Here is a 20,761-nt window from a genome sequence, read left to right on the forward strand (position 1 = left end):
TCTGTTATTAAATGTAAAACGTGTATTTTGATAAATGTGTAGTTGATATAAAGTTCCACACTTAATCTTGAGAAAAATAAAGTGCATCAACTAAAAGCTAGGAAAAGGTTCAGCAATCATTCTGTGTAGTGTTCTCAAGATTAAGCATTAATGGTTCAATTCCATTTAACCCATACTGTATTATTTAGATTACACAGCAGCTGTTTTTCACATGGTCAAATAAAATCACAGAATTGTTAACCTTGTCAATCACCTCCCCAGACATGTCAGTAATCTCCATCGACCAATAATTTGCCTAAGCACTTACCTAACCCCCCACGGTAGGCTGAGAGTCACACCATGACAATTTAATTCTTTGTCATTGGCGTGAACACACTGCTGTATACTGGGTTTTTTATTCCTTTAAAAGGTCAGTGATGTGACAGTACTTTAGTGTGGAATAGTCCACTGACACAGAACACACATTAGACCTATGTCCACACAACGGCAGTTTGGTGAAAGAAACCAGGTGATCTAGACTTACATCCTCTTTTAGACTTAAATCCTGTTTTCATTTTTTAATTATCCTATAGGTACTATTAAGAAAATGGAGAACTAAATATAATTCACATAATTTATACTAGCTGGATATCGTGACAGTTAGTGTCTTAAAGTACTTGTTTTTCATTATATTAACGGTCCATAGTTTTTGCGAACACAGTGCTTATTGTGGTTATATGTATGGAGAGAAACCTTCATGAACCCATGTATCTGTTTCTGTGCAGTTTGTTTGTAAATGACTTGTATGGTAGCACTGGTTTGTTTCCTGCTCTCATGACTCATTTGGTTTCAGATGACCATACAGTTTCCACTGGGTACTGTTACATACAGATATTTGTCTTGTACACATATGGATCTACTGAATTCATCAATTTAGCAGTCATGTCCTACGACAGGTACCTTGCTATATGTTATCCACTACAGTATAACGTCATCATGACACCCAACAGGGTGTATATTTTAATTTGTGTAATATGGTTGTACTCTTTTGCAAAATTCAGCATACAACTGTCTTTAACTATTCGTTTGCAATTGTGTGGAAACCTCATGGACAAAGTGTATTGTGACAACTACCTGGTAGTTAAACTTGCCTGTTCAACTTCAGACACGACAGTTAATAACATCTCTGGACTCTGTGGTATTGTTATGAGTGTCCCTGTACTTTTAATTACTATTGTGTTCTCTTATATTAAGATTCTGACCATTTGTTTGAAATCTTCCATAGAGACCAGACAGAAAGCTTTCAGCACCTGTTCTCCTCATCTGGCCTCGCTGCTCAACTTCTCTTTCGGCTGTTTCTTAACTCTGCTCCAGAGTAGATTTGATAGCCCTATGAGAAATGTTCCAACTGTACTTCACACTTTTTTATCAGTGTACTATCTCATGTGCCAGCCACTTTTAAATCCTATTGTGTATGGAGTTAGGATGGCTAAAATCAGACAGGCTTGTAAAAACATACTACCTGTAGGTCTGTACCCTAAAACATAAGCTAGACATTAGTGTGACCTTTCCTGTCCTGATGGTTCGTTTTTTGTTATATTGACTTGTGTGTTTACTTATAGGTGCAATAATGAATGGGGGTGAGGATGGTGAAATTCAGACTTGTAAAACATTTGCTGATTTGTAGAATATTGTCATTGACCTTTTATTCACTTTCTGATCTCCATTGATTATCTGTCTCTCAAAGAATTTACTTTAAAATGCACTTCCTTGTCTACAAATCCCTGAATGGAATCGGACCCGCCTGCCTGTAAGACCTACTCTCCCCCTATGAACCTCCATGTACCCTACATTTAAGCCACGCCAAGCTGCTCCATGCCAGCAGGACCTGTATAAACACAATGGAGGGCCAATTATTTTGCTTCCTGACAATCTCAGGGCTGCTCAGACTGTTGGGGCCTTTAAAGCAGGCCTTAAGACTCATCTCTATAAGCCTTTGTCTTTCCTTCTAGACTTTGTTGCTTTCATGATTTGGTTATATATGTTTTTTACTTGTTTTTTAGCTCATTTATTATTTTCTGCACTTTGAGATTACAATTTCACAATGAAAAGCACTTTATAAATTATTATTATTATTATTTAATTTAAACAAAAGTTCATTAGTTTGAAATCCTTACTTAAATTGACAGTTTAGCCAGAGGGTGCTGTATCTACGTATGTAACAAATCTAGAAATGCTAAACTGTCTGGATCGATACACTGGATGTAAATGTGTAAAAGGTACCCTTACCTGGCACCCTTATATACTGTACATAGCTAATGGAAAATAAGCCCTGTAGGGTACATACAAGCCTGGGGATTGTTAGACATTTTTAGAGAGAAATCTAAGGAAATACAGATCACAAACTATATTCTGCCTAAGATCTGGATGCATGTCATGTTTTCTGAGGGACAACTGTTTTATGTAACATGATATCTGTGTGCAAGCTATCTGACAGATTAACAGCTTTGGTATTCCTCAGAAATGTTCAGTCATACCAGAAAGTCAACGACCTGGGACACAAGAAGAACCTGTTGTCTAATTTGGAGCTCTTATTCTGTCCTAACAAACTCCAGATAATTATTTGAAAATAACAAATATAGTGCATATACTGTATTTACTTTTATTGCGAAATCAGAGGACCAGATATACATTTACATTTTAATCATTTAGCAGACACTTGTATCCAGAGCGACTTACAGTTAGTGTATTCATCTCAAAATAGCTAGATGGGACAACCACATACCAATCTTGTTTTTCCAGGGTCACTGTATGTTTGACTCTCCAAATAAAATAATACAGTAAGGTTAATGACGATGTATTGTATGTATAACACACATTGGTCATGTACTCCATCCACCCTGTAAAAAGATGTTGAAAGTTGTGTAGTTCTGTCAATGAAAATGATGTGCAAAACACCCGTATCTATTTTTTAGTCCATATATCTTAACATTGGGAAAGCAGAAACCAATAACAAGAGTATAATAAACATGTTTATTGAGTCATTAGGTACCAGGTCATTAGTCCACTCCATCACCTCGTTCCCTGGGAACCAATTAATGCAGCTATTAACCTGTAGTGCTCTGAGGGGCTCAAGGAGAAGCACGGCTGGTCTTGAATGTATACCAAATGGTACCCTATTCCCTATATTGATCAGAGCCCTCTGGTCGAAGGTGGTGCACTATATAGGGAATAGAGTGCCATTTCGGACGCACTCCTTCTGTCATCGCCTCTGTGAGTGTAGGACTTGAAAGCGTACAGTAGGCCTAGGATAGCCTAGAGTGACAATAAGGTGACAATCACTTTTTTTTAATTGAACCTTTATTTAACTAGGAAAGTCAAATTCCTATTTACAATGACAGCCTACTTGTAACCCCCCCCCCCCCCCCCCCCCCCCCCCCCCCGGCTTTACATGTAATCAATTTACTACTCTTCCTTTGAATGTAAGACGTAATGTTTTAAGGAACTCAGTCGGGCTTTCAACTTGCTCTTGAAAGTTATAATAGTCGAATGCAAGGTGCAATTTCGATATTGGGTAGTGCATTTAACCTGTTGTCATGTCAGTCATTGCAGACAGACTGCTGTTTATACTGTAACTTGTCAGAAATGTCCAGATCGACTGGCTCATGTCAGCTAAAAAAAAAATTGCCTATTGATTTTGTTGTAATGTTTGAGTCACCAGATATTACATGAACACACATAAGACATGTTCCCCAATGATGAAGGGGGCCCAAGTCAAAATGTTGGGGAACCACCACTCTACTGTATAACAATATTATGACACCTAAAATAATTAGTGGCTTAATTCTGCTGTCCTGGTTCTATTATTTTTTCATCAACGCCATCCCTATCTCCCTGAGTTTGTAACTGTAATTTTGTGGTAATGTTATAGACAGTGTATTGTGACAACAACTCGGTAGTCAAGCTTTCCTGTTCAAATATTATACGAAAATATAATATGGGGTCTTGTGGTAACTGTGCTTTCTTTGGCTTGTACTATATTTCCTAACATATACTCATATGTAAGAATTGTATAATTATGTTTGTCTTCAAAAGAGACTAAACAGAAAGTGTTTAACACTTGTATACCACATATTGCCGCTTTGCTGAACTTTTCCTTTGGCGGTTTATTTGTGATTATGCAAGGCAGATATGATACTGCACATCTTCCATCTACACTTTTATTCGTTTATTTTCTAATGTCCACCACTTTTCAATCCTGTTATGTATATCATTAGGATCGTGAAAAACCAGACAGGCTTGAAAAAAGGTATCAGGCCTCAACCCTAAAACATAACTTGATTGTTTATTTTTTTTAAATATTTAGTGAAGTGTTCTGTGTTATTTAAGTTGCTATAATTGACTATACAAATATGTGGCATTTTGGCATAGTTTCTCTGTAGCCCAAAGATGATTAATTATATAAAGTGTATCATGTATTGTCACTGAGAGAATGTTATGTAATTTTAGGTATCTGATCTTAATAATTGACCAATTAAATATGGTGTTCCCCAAATCTCTGTTTTAGAACCATACTGGTTTTATACAGTATTCAGAATTTGGGTGACAAAGGCCGCTGATTGGAATCCAAGCCGGTAAGGTGGAAAAATCTGCTGTTCTGGCAGACAACAACTGCTCCCCAGGCGCTGGGGTTGGGTTAAATGCGGAAAACAATGGTTGAATGCCTTCAGTTGTGAAACTGACTAGGTATCCCCTTTCCTTGCCAAGCAGCTGTATTAGAGAAGAATTGTAGAGTGAGAGTGGCATGAGCCAAACACATTTTCTCTTGCAATGGGTGGAACTGTACAAAAAGAGTCTAGGCACCACCGCATAGAATCAGTGGCAATAGCAAGCAGGAATTTTCCAACGATAGTAGCTAGCATGTGTTTTAATAGTGTGTACGATGACGACTTCTGCAGCAGCAGGTGTTATCAACTTTAAGGTGGATGATGTTGCAAAAAATACAGTTGAAGTCGGAAGTTTACATACACCTTAGCCAAATACATTTAAACTCTGTTTTTCACAATTCCTGACATTTAATCCAAATTAAAATTCCCTGTCTTAGGTCAGTTAGGATCACCACTTGATTTTAAGAATGTGAAATGTCAGAATAATAGTAGAGAGAATTATTTATTTAAGCTTTTATTACTTTCATCACATTCCCAGTGGATCAGAAGTTTACATACACTCAATTAGTATTTGGTAGCATAGCCTTTCAATTGTTTAACTTGTCCTGATATGGTCCTCAGTGACGTCCTAGTAACTTAGCAAGAACTAGAAAAAGATCCCCAGAGAAAGTTCCCTTGGGACCATCATGCAACGTACTGAAGACTAGTAAAATTAAGTCTAGAGAACGTCCTAAAAAGTACCTGACATGGTCCTGATATGGTCCTCGGTGATGTCCTAGTAACTAACAGGGAACTAAAGATAACCCAGAAAACATCCCTTGGGACCTTCCCGTAACATCCTAATGACTAGTAAAATAAAAGTGTTAAGAATGTCCTAAAATGGTCTTGACATGGTTCTCGGTGACATCCTAGTAACTTACAGGGAACTAGACAAAGGTTCCCCAGAGAAAGTTCCCTTGGGACAATCTCGTGATGTCCTGAAGATTAGTAAAATGAAGTCCTGACAACGTCCTAAAAAGTACCATCAAAGTCTCCTTTTGGTCAATGAATGTCTCATGGATAACGTCCGACAAAAATAGGATCCTTTTCATAATGTTGACTAATGGACATCAAAATAAACTGAACAAACATATAAACGCAACATGTAAATTGTTGGAAATTAAAGATCCCAATAATTTCCCATATGCACAAAAAAGTAAATTTTTCTCAAATTTGTCCAACAAATTTGTTTACATCCCTGTTAGTTAGCATTTTATCATTTACCTATCTAATCCATCCACATGACAGGTGTGGCATATCAAGAAGATAGCATAATAATAATTATACATGTCCATCTTGTGCTGGGGACAATAAAAGGCCACCATAAAATGTAAAGTTTTGTCACACAACAACATGCCATAGACCACTCAACTTTAGTGGGATACTGACTGGTTTTCTGATCCACACCCCTACCTTTTTTAAAGGTACTGTATATGTGACCAACAGATCCATATCTGTATTCTCAGTCATGTGAAATCCACATATTTTGGCCTAATGAATTGATTTCAAATTACTGATTTACATTTTTGTTCAGTATGCCTTATCTTCACATTATACTGCAACCAAACCGGTATGTGTACTGAACTCCCTTTTATGGTCCCGAGGTTAATGTCATATTTTAATGTTCCTACAATGTTCTCAGAACATCAGTGGGGTAACATCTCACTGAAACCCTTAAAGCAGCAATTCCCAAACTTTGACTTGGGGAACCAAACAGGTTTTGGGTTTTGTCCTAGCAAACCACAGCGGATTCAGCTTTGATTATTTGAATCAGCTATGTTTGTTTTGTAATTTTTTATTTAATCTTTATTAAAATAGGCAAGTCCAGTGCTAGGTCAAAAACATTCACGTGCACCCCTTGTGCTCCCCAGGACAGAGTTTGGGAAACGCTGACTTAAAGGGACCGAATAGAGTAAATAGAATCAAATCAGTTGCTTGTCATAAACTCAATATAGATCTCTATGGAGGGGTTACATGTTGACACTGAAACTACAATCCCATGTGAGCATACACTATGATATATTTAGAGGCTAGTAGGGCAGGTTATTGGAGCAGTAATCCCTCTATCAAGCAAGAAGACAATTCATGGACACAAGTTGCTTTATTTTTTTCACTCCTCAGAAATCTGATAATGTACAGATATTATAAGGAACTTTTTAATTTTTATAATGATAAGAGTTGAGGGAGAATTTGAATTTGTTTTGTTAAAACTATTGTGTTTAGTCTGAGCCGACACAGAAACAAATTATTCACACTTGCATTCATTCACATTCATACACGCTCAAGCCTTGCAAGGACTAAGAATTGCTGCATTAACCGGAGGAAGAAAATTAACAAAAGCTATGGAGAACTCAACCCAAGTCAAGTTATTTTATCTCTTTGGCTTACAAGAGACATTTAACAACAAATCGGTCTATTTTATCTTGTCTCTTATCACATACCTTCTCATCATCACTGTGAATCTGACTCTGATCATAACAGTCATTCAGGAGAAAGGCCTCCATGAGCCCATGTATATCTTTCTGTGTAGTCTATGTGTCAATGGATTGTATGGAACCGCTGGTTTCTACCCCAAGATCTTACTGGACCTTCAGTCAGATGTGCAGGTGATATCTTATGGTGGATGTTTCACTCAAGCCTATGTAATATACACATCTGTCCTGTGTGAAATTTCTACTCTAACAGTGATGTCTTATGACAGATATGTGGCAATATGCAGACCACTACTATATCATAGCATTGTGACATCTTTAACTGTTAGAAAGTTACTCTTATTTTCTTGGTGCTATCCGTTATTTGCAGGACTCATATCACTAATTTCAGCTGTCAGAATTCCTTTGTGTGGATCTCGCATTGATAAGATCTTCTGTGACATTCCGTCTATGTTGAAACATGCATGTTTACCCATTACAATCAATCCGATTTTGAACAAATGTATAATAGTGGTTCATTTTTTACAGATACTTTTCATTGTATTTTCTTACTGTAAGATTGTAAGGACTTGTGTAAAGTCAGCTAAGGGAAGGATTAAGTTCACACAGACATGTGTGCCACATTTAATAACAATGGTTATTTTCGTCACAGTGACCCTGTTTGACACATTGCAAGGATGGAATAGTAATGTAAATATTACACTAAATATGCGTAATGCAATGGCTGTGCAATTCCTTGTTATACCACCTGTCTTTAACCCTCTCATATATGGACTTAACCTCCATCAGATTCGAAGTGCAGTTTTTAGAAAGTGTAATGCACATAAAACCATTGATGTGAGACATTAGTTACATTGTCTAATGCTAATTTCCTGCATTTCTACTAATGCTGTACCCGTCTAACAAATATTTTGGTCGACCAATCATAGTCTTTTCTTTTGACCAATTGATTTGTCAACATTTTTAAACATTTATTTTCCCATGTATAGACATATCCTATGTAGCTATGTATCTTACCATTTCTACCAATCTGCATGTCAGTTTTGATGTTCAATTGCACATTTTCGTGGAACATTTTAATTTAATTTATAATAGTCTTTGTATTTCAAAAGCATTTTCTGTGGTTAATCGACATTCTACAAGTGTGATTTAAATGAAAATGACACAGATCTAAAAGTAACTTTTATTGCCATTGCCAACTATGTAAAAATAGTCTACATCAAGCCAACACATAAAAACATTGCAGCCAGCAGGTAGAAAATATAATGATAAAAATAAATATCCAATAAATCACATTGGCTACGCATGGCCTGTCTGCAACGAACCCTAAACATTGTATCAACTGGGTCAGGTCTTGTCTTACATTTCCACTGGATCAGAGCATTACATTTTTCCATTTCATGCCAAGTGATTACCGAAAGGGAGAGAGGTGGAAATATTGTTCAAATACTTTGAAGTACTATTGTCATTCTTAACTGATTCTATAAAACAGACTTTGTTTACTTGCTGTTTGAGGTGAATAAAAATTACTTTGGGAAGCTAAACAGCTCATTAGTGGTGAGTTAAGACAATCAGAAATAATATCAGACATCCCCAAATGGGCACATTTATAGACCTACATTTGCCCGAAAGCCAGGTAGATTGGTCCTACTTCTGTGTAATCAGGTGCACGTCCTCAACCAAAATTTACAGAAGTGTTTCAAACAAAAAACAATGAATAAATTAACAAAACTCATAAATGGAATGAAATAAGCAAATCTGGTTTCTCACAAGTGTTACATAGGTTGTGAGTTCTGCAAAACACATGTCCACTCTGACATTGAGAACGGTAAATTACTGTAATAATAATATATTCAATGAAATTACCGTAACCAAATAAACATTGCAGAGTAGACATTATGGTAATTAAGGGGAAATATGAACTACTACTGGTGAAATTTGTAATGGGGAATTGATAGACATAACTTCATTGTGTACATTGCTTGCTAAGAAACAATGAATATCCACAAAATGGCAGGAGAGAGCTATGGTTACACAGTTTCTTATTAAAAAGCCTCCAGTATCAACATTTAAGCAAACAAAGATAGGGAAAGTGAGAATCTGTAGACATGCTGAGACAAAATAAGTCTTTGCCATAATTCAGCCAGCCTTCACACATATTCAAATATGTCCCCTTTTGTGTTGTTCACCTCCAGCAGAATAGTTACATTTCTGAGTGCTTGATAGTCAGTTTCACTGGCATATAATATGTTTTATGGATGGTCTTACACTGCAGTGATTTATGTCTGAGATTATATGAACATGACTGTGCATTCATCCATCATCATCAATAGTGTCTCTGTCACGATCGTCGTAAGAAGCGGACCAAAGCGCAGCGTGGTGTGAATGCATCATTTAATAGATGACAAAAAACACGAAGTAAACTGTACAAAAATAATAAACAAATAACGACCGTGAAGCTATCATAAGAACTGTGCTGACACAAGCAACTAACATAGACAATCACCCACAAACAAACAGTGAAACCCAGGCTACCTAAGTATGATTCTCAATCAGAGACAACTAATGACACCTGCCTCTGATTGAGAACCATACTAGGCCGAAACATAGAAATCCCCAAAATCATAGAAAAACAAACATAGACTGCCCACCCCAACTCACGCCCTGACCATACTAAATAATGACAAAACAAAGGAAATAAAGGTCAGAACGTGACAGTCTCCCAGGTCTTCCTTTTGTTTGACATGTATTGTGTCATCAGGAAAAGCCTCTATCAAACCTTGATATAATTTGGAAATCAACTTTAGAGGTCTGTCAGACTGCCTTAAAATAGTTTCAGTCTTTGAATCTTCTGGCTTGTCCAGTGTTTGCTGCACTGAGAGAATAAAGTGTTGAAAAAGTTCCCATCAGCAGTCACAGACTGGTCTTCCCTGACTGCCTGACCCTACTGAGACACCTGTCATGATCTGATCCTGCTCAGATAAAGTATGACAAAGAACTACCTTGGTGTACATTTATATATTATATTACCAATAATAGAATCAATGGTTCAATAATTGAAAGGATAATTATTCCCAGATCTCAGACTGTAGCCAACCCATTCACTATTTGTTATAATATACTGCAAAGGCCCTAAAAATTGTCAGACTCCAGCCACCCTAGTCAGAGTCTGTTCTCTCTGCTACTGCATGGAAAACGGTACCGGATCGCCAAGTCTAGGTCCAAGAGGCCTCTAAACAGCTTCTACCCCCCCTCCCCCCACTCTTTTACACCGCTGCTAATGTAGGAGAACATTCATGACTATGGGTGATTTTCCAGTATCTAGACTCTTCTCCCAGAAGTACAGTGCCTTGCGAAAGTATTCGGCCCCCTTGAACTTTGCGACCTTTTGCCACATTTCAGGCTTCAAACATAAAGATATAAAACTGTATTTTTTTGTGAAGAATCAACAACAAGTGGGACACAATCATGAAGTGGAACGACATTTATTGGATATTTCAAACTTTTTTAACAAATCAAAAACTGAAAAATTGGGCGTGCAAAATTATTCAGCCCCCTTAAGTTAATACTTTGTAGCGCCACCTTTTGCTGCGATTACAGCTGTAAGTCACTTGGGGTATGTCTCTATCAGTTTTGCACATCGAGAGACTGACATTTTTTCCCATTCCTCCTTGCAAAACAGCTCGAGCTCAGTGAGGTTGGATGGAGAGCATTTGTGAACAGCAGTTTATTATTCAGCCCCTTTACTTTCAGTGCAGCAAACTCTCTCCAGAAGTTCAGTGAGGATCTTTGAATGATCCAATGTTGACCTAAATGACTAATGATGATAAATACAATCCACCTGTGTGTCTCCGTATAAATGCACCTGCACTGTGATAGTCTCAGAGGTCCGTTAAAAGCGCAGAGAGCATCATGAAGAACAAGGAACACACCAGGCAGGTCCGAGATACTGTTGTGAAGAAGTTTAAAGCCGGATTTGGATACAAAAAGATTTCCCAAGCTTTAAACATCCCAAGGAGCACTGTGCAAGCGATAATATTGAAATGGAAGGAGTATCAGACCACTGCAAATCTACCAAGACCTGGCCGTCCCTCTAAACTTTCAGCTCATACAAGGAGAAGACTGATCAGAGATGCAGTCAAGAGGCCCATGATCACTCTGGATGAACTGCAGAGATCTACAGCTGAGGTGGGAGACTCTGTCCATAGGACAACAATCAGTCGTATATTGCACAAATCTGGCCTTTATGGAAGAGTGGCAAGAAGAAAGCCATTTCTTAAAGATATCCATAAAAAGTGTCATTTAAAGTTTGCCACAAGCCACCTGGGAGACACACCAAACATGTGGAAGAAGGTGCTCTGGTCAGATGAAACCAAAATTGAACTTTTTTGGCAACAATGCAAAACGTTATGTTTGGCGTAAAAGCAACACAGCTGAACACACCATCCCCACTGTCAAACATGGTGGTGGAAGCATCATGGTTTGGGCCTGCTTTTCTTCAGCAGGGACAGGGAAGATGGTTAAAATTGATGGGAAGATGGATGGAGCCAAATACAGGACCATTCTGGAAGAAAACCTGATGGAGTCTGCAAAAGACCTGAGACTGGGACGAAGATTTGTCTTCCAACAAGACAATGATCTGCAAAATCTACAATGGAATGGTTCAAAAATAAACATATCCAGGTGTTAGAATGGCCAAGTCAAAGTCCAGACCTGAATCCAATCGAGAATCTGTGGAAATAACTGAAAACTGCTGTTCACAAATGCTCTCCATCCAACCTCACTGAGCTCGAGCTGTTTTGCAAGGAGGAATGGGAAAAAATGTCAGTCTCTCGATGTGCAAAACTGATAGAGACATACCCCAAGTGACTTACAGCTGTAATCGCAGCAAAAGGTGGCGCTACAAAGTATTAACTTAAGGGGGCTGAATAATTTTGCACGCCCAATTTTTCAGTTTTTGATTTGTTAAAAAAGTTTGAAATATCCAATAAATGTCGTTCCACTTCATGATTGTGTCCCACTTGTTGTTGATTCTTCACAAAAAAATACAGTTTTATATCTTTATGTTTGAAGCCTGAAATGTGGCAAAAGGTCGCAAAGTTCAAGGGGGCCGAATACTTTCACAAGGCACTGTATGCTTAATCTTCACCTTTAATAATATTTAAGCTTTTGCAATAGCATTTTGACTTTCAACAGTTCAGTATCTCTAATGAAAAGTTGTGAGTGGTCAACATAATGGCAACTGGGATCCTTTATAGCAAAGATCCCCCCCCCCCCCCCCCTAGACGACATGACAAACCACAGGTCTTAGGAACCTACACAAAGAAAGACTTTACTTCAGAGAGGAATATCCCCTAGCCAGACAGAATTGGCTATAAATTATCGTTCAGTTTGGTCTCCTAAACCATGCTCTTATCTCGTCCTTGGTACAAAATGGTACCAAGACATTACCCCCACCCAATGATATATATCAAATTGTCATTTTAGATACTCCCATCCTAAATACAACCAATTCTGGACAAGCTCACGGAGAGGAAAGTGAGCCTCTAGGTCAAGATAGGGCAACGAGAGAGGGAACATAGAATGGTTCCAGACACTGCCATCCTCCTCTCCCCGATGGGAGAAGTAGGGAGTGACTGGCACACAGACACAGTGGAGCCAAGAGATAATTGGTTCCCCATCAATCATCCCTTCACATGGTTTAAAATGTATGTTTACACATGACACCTTGACCTCTCCCCTCTCTGCGGCCCAAGTAACTTAGTCCTGACAGAGAACAGATAACTGTAAATGGCCACCACTATAGTACAACAAAATACATTCTTATGAGAAATAACTCATAAGCATATCATGAAAATAAAACATCTTATCTATGTTACCCAACTAATTCTGATTAATCCCCAACACTCTGTATACCCGTTGCAAGACCCACTGGTTGATGCTTGTTTATAAAACCCTCTTAGGCCTCACTCCCCCCTATCTGAGATACCTACTGCAGCCCTCATCCTTCACATACAACACCCATTCTGCCAGTCACATTCTGTTAAAGGTCCCCAAAGCAAACACATCCCTTGGTCGCTCGTCTTTTCAGTTCGCTGCAGAAAGCGAACTGCAAAAGTCACTCAAACTGGACAGTTTTATCTCAAACTCTTCATTCAAAGACACTCTTACTGACAGTTGTGGCTGCTTTGCGTGATGTTTTGTTGCCTCTCCCTCCTTGCCCTTTGTGCTGTTGTCTGTGCCCAGTAATGTTTGTACCATATTTTGTGCTGCTACAATGATGTGTTATGTGTTTCTGCCTGCTATGTTGTCTTAGGTCACTATGTTGTGTTCTCTTGTCGTGATGTGTGTGTTGTCCTATTTACATGTTTAATCCCAGCCCCAATCCCAGCAGGTGGCCTTTTGATAGACCATCATTGTAAATAAGAATTTGTGTACCTTGTAAATGTGGCATTTCTTTCCTCAATGCATTTGAGCCAATCAGTTGTGTTGTGACCAGGTGGCTACTTTGAAGAATCTAAATAAATATATTTTGATTTTAACACTTTTTGTTCACTACATGATTCCATAATTGTTATTTCATAGTTGTGATGAATTCACTATTCTACAATGTAGAAAATAGTAAAAATAAAGAAACCCTTGAATGAGTAGGTGTGTCAACTTTTGATTAGTACTATATCAGTGACCTTGGAAAAATGATCAAAATAGTATTTGTTATTATCAAGGCATGATCTGGAAATTTTTAGGACAGAATACAATACCTAAATAAGGCAACAGGTTTCTCTTGTATCCCTGGTAGTTGGTCTTCTGATACATCTCAAAATTACCAAAGCTAGTCATCTGTCAGTTGGCCTTCAGGAAAACATGACATGAATCTGCACTTCAGACAGAATATACTTTGTCAGAATATGCCTTGTACACTCTTCCTGGATTACTGACCCCTGCCTGCCTTGACCTGTTTGCCTGCCCCCATGGTTGTAATAAACTCTTGTTTCTACACTGTCTGCATCTGGTTCTTACCTAAATGTGATAGTAGCTTCTGGAAAAACTGAATTTAAGTAAGGAATTCAAAGTAATTAACTTCTGGGTTTTTTCTTTGCATGATAATTTATTAAATTTGTAAAGTGATTATTACACAATCTCAAAGTGCATAAAATGTGTGTATATCCAAGTCATGAAACAAAGTCTAGGAGGAAGGGGAGGTTTATAGAGATGAGTCTTAAGGCCTGCTTTAAACAGCTGCAAACTGAATGTTCCTGTGTATTAATCTTCACTCAAGAGTTTGAGTGTCTTACCATTATCTGGTCTTGTAGTTTTAACCATTTGTAACGTATTCAGCTGGAACCACTTCACACACTGGCAGCAACCCGGCTTGTTTTGGTCTAAGATGGGAATTCTTCAGCGAATCCTTTTAAACACTTGGGGCAAAAGTGTCACTGTTTGGCATAATGTCTGTAATCACGTGTGCATGGTTACTAACTGGATAAACTTTACATGAAAAACAACTTTACATGAAGGCCAAGATACCATTTAATCTTCTCGGAGTTTTAATCATATTAATTCCACAACATTTGGATGTAAATCTGACAACTCAGAAATATATACATCCAGAGATGGTTGTTGCTATACCATCCTTAATGAGATCCCAAAACAACTGATCTGACATTGTTCTTTAAGTACCCACAGACCCTTACAACTGCTTGGATTACTGTAATGTTTCATCATTCAACCTTTTATCGTACTGCAACGTCTCTGTGGTAACAAAGGGATTTAACTTCCATTTCTGAAAGAGTGGGAGAACGAGTTTTCCTGTAGGTATTTCCGACCATCATAAACTATGGTGTGAGATAGGGGGGGAACTTGGCGCCTATGATCCTTACCCAAAAGGGCAAGTCATGACACCTGATTACACATATAGAAGTATGACTAGTCTACCTGGCCTGTGTGTAAATGTAGGCCTATAAACGTACCCATTTGGGGATGTCTGATAGTATTTCTGATTGTCTTAACTCACCACCACTAATGAACTGTGGAGCTTCTCAAAGTAATTTTTCTTAACCAAACAGCAAGGAAACAATCTGTTTTTAGATTAAAGTGAGAATGACAATAGTTCCTCAAAGTGATAGAACAATATTTCCATCTCTTTCTTTCGATAACCAATTGGCATGAAATGGAAACATGTAATGCTCTGATCCAGTGGAAACGTCATAAAATACCTGACCCAGTTGATAGTTGATACAATGAGAGTTTGAGAGTCATGCGTAGCCAATTTGATTTATAAGGTATTTATATTTATATATATGGGGCTGTGCATTATTATGCCAAAACATATTTATATATTTTCTGCATGCAGGGTGCAATGTTTTGTGTTGGCTTTATGTAGGCTTTTTTTTACATAGTTGGCAGTGGCAATAAAAGTTACTTTTAGATTTAAATAATTTACATTTAGATTAATATTTTAACCACAGACAATGATTTTGATATACAAAGACTATTATGAATTAAATTAAAGTGTTCCACGATATGTGCCTCGGAAAATCAAATCAAATCAAATGTATTTTATATAGCCCTTCGTACATCAGCTGATATCTCAAAGTGCTGTACAGAAACCCAGCCTAAAACCCCAAACAGCAAGCAATGCAGGTGTAGAATCACAACCGTCTCGCAGGTTGGTAGACATGGTAAGATAAATAGGCATGCTAGATGTGTCTATATATGGAAAAATACATGTTTTAAAATCTTGACAGATTGATCGAAAGAAAATACCTAGGTCGACCAAGATTTTTGTTGTGTACAGCAATAGTAGATGCCTCAGAATATTTAGGGAGGGCCCCCCCTACATTTCTAAAACCAAAGTTGCGCCGCCTGCGAAAGGTATCAAGAAATAGGGCGCCATTTAACATTGCAACAGTTTTGTCAGATTTTACCTTGATTTTTGTTGACTTCGGATATGAGGAAGTCTCCCTGTTTTGTAGGATCATGTAACTAACGTTTCATATCAATGATTTTATGTGCATTACACTTTCTATAAACTGCCCTTCGAATCTGTTGGAGGTTAAGTCCATATATGACAGGGTTAAAGACAGGTGGTATAACAAGGAATTGTACGGCCATTGCATTACGCATATTTAGTGTACTATTTACGTTATTCCACCCTTGCAAATTGTCAAACAGGGTCACCGTGATGAAAATAAATATTGTTATTAAATGTGGCACACATGTCTGTGTGAACTTAATCCTTCCCTTAGCTGACTTTACACAAGTCATTACAATCTGACAGTAAGAAAATACAATGAAAAGTATCGGTAAAGCATGAACCACTATTACAAATTTGTTCAAATTCTGATTGAAGGTTATGGGTAAACATGCATGTTTCAGTACAGACGGAATGTCACAGAAGATCTTATCAATGCGAGTGTCACGTTCTGACCATCGTTCGTGTGTGTTTTCCTTGTTTTAGTGTTGGTCAGGACGTGAACTGGGTGGGCATTCTATGTTGGATGTCTTGTTTGTCTATTTCTATGTCTGGCCTGATATGGTTCTCAATCAGAGGCAGGTGTTAGTCATTGTCTCTGATTGGGAACCATATTTAGGTAGCCTGGGTTTCACTGTGTGTTTGTGGGTGATTGTTCCTGTCTATGTGTTTTCACCAGATAGGGCTGTTTAGGTTTTCGTTACGTTCATCACGTTCTTTATTTTGTAGTGTTTGTGTTGATTCATGTTTTACATTTGTTCATTAAAACATGGATCGCAATCTACACGCTGCATTTTGGTCCGACTCTCCTTCTCATACAGAAAACCGTTACAGAATCACCCACCACCAACGGACCAAGCAGCGTGTCAACAGGCAGCAACAGCAGCGAAAAGAGGAGATATATAGTAAGGATTTCTGGACATGGGAGGAAATCCTCGACGGGAGAGGACCCTGGGCTAAACCAGGGGAGTGTAGCCGCACCAAGGTGCAGCAGGAGAAGGAACAGAGGCAGCAGCAGCAGGAGCAGCTGCAGTGGGAGAGGCTGCACCACCTGGAGAAATGGACATGGGAGGAAGAACTGGACGGTAAAGGACCCTGGGCTCAGCCTGGAGAATATCGCCGCCCCAAGGAAGAACTGGAGGCGGCGAAAGCTGAGAGGCGCAGATATGAGGAGGCAGCACGACGTAGCGGATGGAAGCCTGAGAGGCAGCCCCAAAAATTTCTTGGGGGGGGGCTAACAGGGAGTATGGCTACGCCAGGTAGGAGACCTGGGCAGACTCCCTGTGCTTTACCGGGGGGCTAGAGAGACCGGACAGGCACCGTGTTATGCAGTGGTGCGCACGGTGTCTCCAGTGCGGGTGCATAGCCCGGTGCGGTATATTCCAGCTCCGCGTGTCTGCCGGGCTAGATTGAGCGTCGAGCCTAATGCCATGAAGCCGGCTCTACGCAGCTGGTCCCCAGTGCGTCTCCTTGGGCCGGTTTACATGGCACCAGCCTTGCGCTCAGTGTCTCCGGTTCGCCTGCATAGTCCAGTGCGGGCTATTCCACCTCGCCGCACTGGCAGGGCGACCGTGAGTATTCAACCAGGTAAGGTTGGGCAGGCTCGGTGCTCAAGAGCTCCAGTGCGCCTGCACGGTCCGGTTTTTCCAGTACCACCTCCACACCCCAGCCCTCCGGTAGCAGCTCCCCGCACCAGGCTTCCTGTGCGTGTCCTCGGCCCAGTACCACCAGTGCCAGCACCACGCATCAGGCCTACAGTGCGCCTCGCCTGTCCAGCGCTGCCAGAGCCTTCCTCCTCTCCAGCGCTGTCGGAGTCTCCCGCCTGTTTAGCGCTGTTAGAGCCTTCCTTCTCTACAGCGCTGCCGGAGTCTCCCGCCTGTTCAGAACTGCCAGTCTGCATAGAGCTGCCAGTCTGCAAGGAGCTGCCAGTCTGCATAGAGCTGCCAGTCTGCAAGGAGCTGCCAGTCTGCAAGGAGCTGCCAGTCTGCAAGGAGCTGCCAGTCTGCATAGAGCTGCCAGTCTGCAAGGAGCTGCCAGTCTGCAAGGAGCCGCCAGAGCTGCCTTTCTGCAGGATGCCGCCAAAGCTGCCAGTCTGCAAGGAGCCGCCAGAGCTGCCAGTCTGCAAGGAGCCGCCAGAGCTGCCAGTTAGCATGGAGCAGCCAGGGCCGCCAGTCAGCATGGAGCAGCCAGGGCCGCCAGTCAGCATGGAGCAGCCAGGGCCGCCAGTCAGCATGGAGCAGCCAGGGCCGCCAGTCAGCATGGAGCAGCCAGGGCCGCCAGTCAGCATGGAGCAGCCAGTCAGCATGGAGCAGCCAGAGCAGCCAGTCAGCATGGAGCAGCCAGAGCTGCCAGTCAGCATGGAGCAGCCAGTCATCATGGAGCAGCCAGAGCTGCCAGTCATCATGGAGCAGCCAGTCAGCATGGAGCAGCCAGAGCAGCCAGTCGACCAGACTCTTCCAGATCTGCCAGTCGACCAGACTCTTCCAGATCTGCCAGTCGACCAGACTCTTCCAGATCTGCCAGTCGACCAGACTCTTCCAGATCTGCCAGTCGACCAGACTCTTCCAGATCCGCCAGTCGACCAGAATCTTCCAGATCCGCCAGTCGACCAGACTCTTCCAGATCCGCCAGTCGACCAGACTCTTCCAGATCCGCCAGTCGACCAGACTCTTCCGGATCCGCCAGTCGACCAGACTCTTCCGGATCCGCCAGTCAGCCAGGATCTTCCAGAACCGCCAGCCAGCCAGGATCTGCCGGATCCAACCACCTGCCTGAGCTTCCTCTCAGTGCTGAGCTTCCTCTCAGTGCTGAGCTTCCTCTCAGTGCTGAGCTACCCATCAGTCCCGAGCTACCTCTGTCCCGAGCTGCCCCTCTGTCCCGAGCGGTCTTTAAGGACGGTAACCTATCTAGGGACGCTAAGGAGGTGGACTAAAACTGTTATGGAGTGGGGTCCACGTCCAGCGCCAGAGCCGCCACCGCGGACAGATGCCCACCCACACCCTCCCCCATAGGTTTAAGTTGTGCGTCCGGAGTCCGCACCTTGGAGGGGGGGTACTGTCACGTTCTGACCATCGTTCGTGTGTGTTTTCCTTGTTTTAGTGTTGGTCAGGACGTGAACTGGGTGGGCATTCTATGTTGGATGTCTTGTTTGTCTATTTCTATGTCTGGCCTGATATGGTTCTCAATCAGAGGCAGGTGTTAGTCATTGTCTCTGATTGGGAACCATATTTAGGTAGCCTGGGTTTCACTGTGTGTTTGTGGGTGATTGTTCCTGTCTATGTGTTTTCACCAGATAGGGCTGTTTAGGTTTTCGTTACGTTCATCACGTTCTTTATTTTGTAGTGTTTGTGTTGATTCATGTTTTACGTTTGTTCATTAAAACATGGATCGCAATCTACACGCTGCATTTTGGTCCGACTCTCCTTCTCATACAGAAAACCGTTACAGCGAGATCCACACAAAGGAATTCCGAAGGTTAAACTAAGTGCTATGAGTGTTATAAATAAAGGATAACACCAAGACAATAAAAGTAACTTTCTAACAGTTAAAGATGTCACAATGGTATGATATAGTAGTGGTCTGCATATTGCCACATACCTGTCGTAAGACATTACTGTTAAAGTAGAAATTTCACACATGACAAATGTGTATATTACATAGGCTTGAGTGAAACATCCACCATAAGATATCACCTGAACATCTGACTGAAGGTCCAGTAAGAACTTGGGGTAGAAACCAGCAGTTCCATACAATCCATTGACACATAAACTACTCAGAAAGATATACATGGGCTCATGGAGACCTTTCTCCTGAATGACTGTTATGATCAGAGTCAGATTCACAGTGATGATGAGAAGGTATGTGATAAGAGACAAGGTAAAATAGACCGATTTGTTGTTAAATGTCTCTTGTAAACCAAAGAGAAAAAAGAACTTGACTTGGGTTGAGTTCTCCATAGCCTTTGTTAATTTTCTTCCACTGGTCAATGCAAAACGTCTTAGTCCTTACAAGGCTTCAGTGTGGATGGAGGTGAATGAATTCAAGTGTGAATCATTTGATTCTGTGTAAGCTCAGAAACGTGTGTCCATGAAATGTCTTCTTGCTTGAGAGAGGGATACTGCTTCAATAACTTGTCCTGGTAGCCTCTAAATATATTGTAGTGTATGATCACATGGGATTGTAGTTTCAGTGTCAACATGTAACCACTCCATAGAGATGGATCTACATTGAGTTTATGACAAGCAACTAATTGGATTATATTTATTCTATTTACAGTGCCTTGCGAAAGTATTCGGCCCCTTTGAACTTTGCGACCTTTTGCGACCTTTTGCCACATTTCAGGCTTCAAACATAAAGATATAAAACTGTATTAATTTGTGAAGAATCAACAAGTGGGACACAATCATGAAGTGGAGCGACATTTATTGGATATTTCAAACTTTTTTAACAAATCAAAAACTTAAAAATTGGGCGTGCAAAATTATTCAGCCCCCTTACGTTAATACTTTGTAGCATCACCTTTTGCTGCGATTACAGCTGTAAGTCGCTCGGGGTTGACTTGGCCATTCTAACACCTGGATATGTTTATTTTTGAACCACTCCATTGTAGATTTTGCTTTATGTTTTGGATCATTGTCTTGTTGGAAGACAAATCTCCGTCCCAGTCTCAG

The 20,761-nt window shown here is 40.5% G+C and overlaps 2 protein-coding genes and 2 pseudogenes across 2 annotated transcripts; 3 read left to right on the plus strand and 1 right to left on the minus strand.

Moving 5' to 3' along the window:
• The first annotated feature begins 684 nt into the window (after nucleotides 1-684).
• On the plus strand, nucleotides 685-1,463 carry LOC110507096 (olfactory receptor 2G6-like; annotated as a pseudogene).
• Nucleotides 1,464-1,739: 276 nt separating this feature from the next.
• LOC149971259 (olfactory receptor 52N5-like) lies at nucleotides 1,740-4,315 on the plus strand (annotated as a pseudogene).
• Nucleotides 4,316-6,934: 2,619 nt separating this feature from the next.
• On the plus strand, nucleotides 6,935-9,320 carry LOC149971260 (olfactory receptor 1D2-like). The gene is made up of 2 exons (XM_090223437.1): nucleotides 6,935-7,553; nucleotides 9,313-9,320. Exons 1-2 carry the CDS (start codon nucleotides 7,028-7,030, stop codon nucleotides 9,318-9,320), a joined length of 534 nt encoding a protein of 177 aa, XP_090079563.1. The 5' UTR covers nucleotides 6,935-7,027.
• Nucleotides 9,321-16,102: 6,782 nt separating this feature from the next.
• LOC149971261 (olfactory receptor 6Y1-like) lies at nucleotides 16,103-20,047 on the minus strand. The gene is made up of 2 exons (XM_090223438.1): nucleotides 19,634-20,047; nucleotides 16,103-16,519 (listed from the first exon to the last, which is right to left on the minus strand). The coding sequence occupies exons 1-2, from the start codon at nucleotides 20,045-20,047 to the stop codon at nucleotides 16,103-16,105; spliced, it is 831 nt and encodes a 276-aa protein (XP_090079564.1).
• Nucleotides 20,048-20,761: the final 714 nt, after the last annotated feature.

This window comes from Oncorhynchus mykiss, chromosome 27, assembly GCF_057628025.1.
Source record: "Oncorhynchus mykiss isolate SJ-2025 chromosome 27, ASM5762802v1, whole genome shotgun sequence".
In the NCBI taxonomy this organism is placed as follows: Eukaryota; Metazoa; Chordata; class Actinopteri; order Salmoniformes; family Salmonidae; genus Oncorhynchus; species Oncorhynchus mykiss.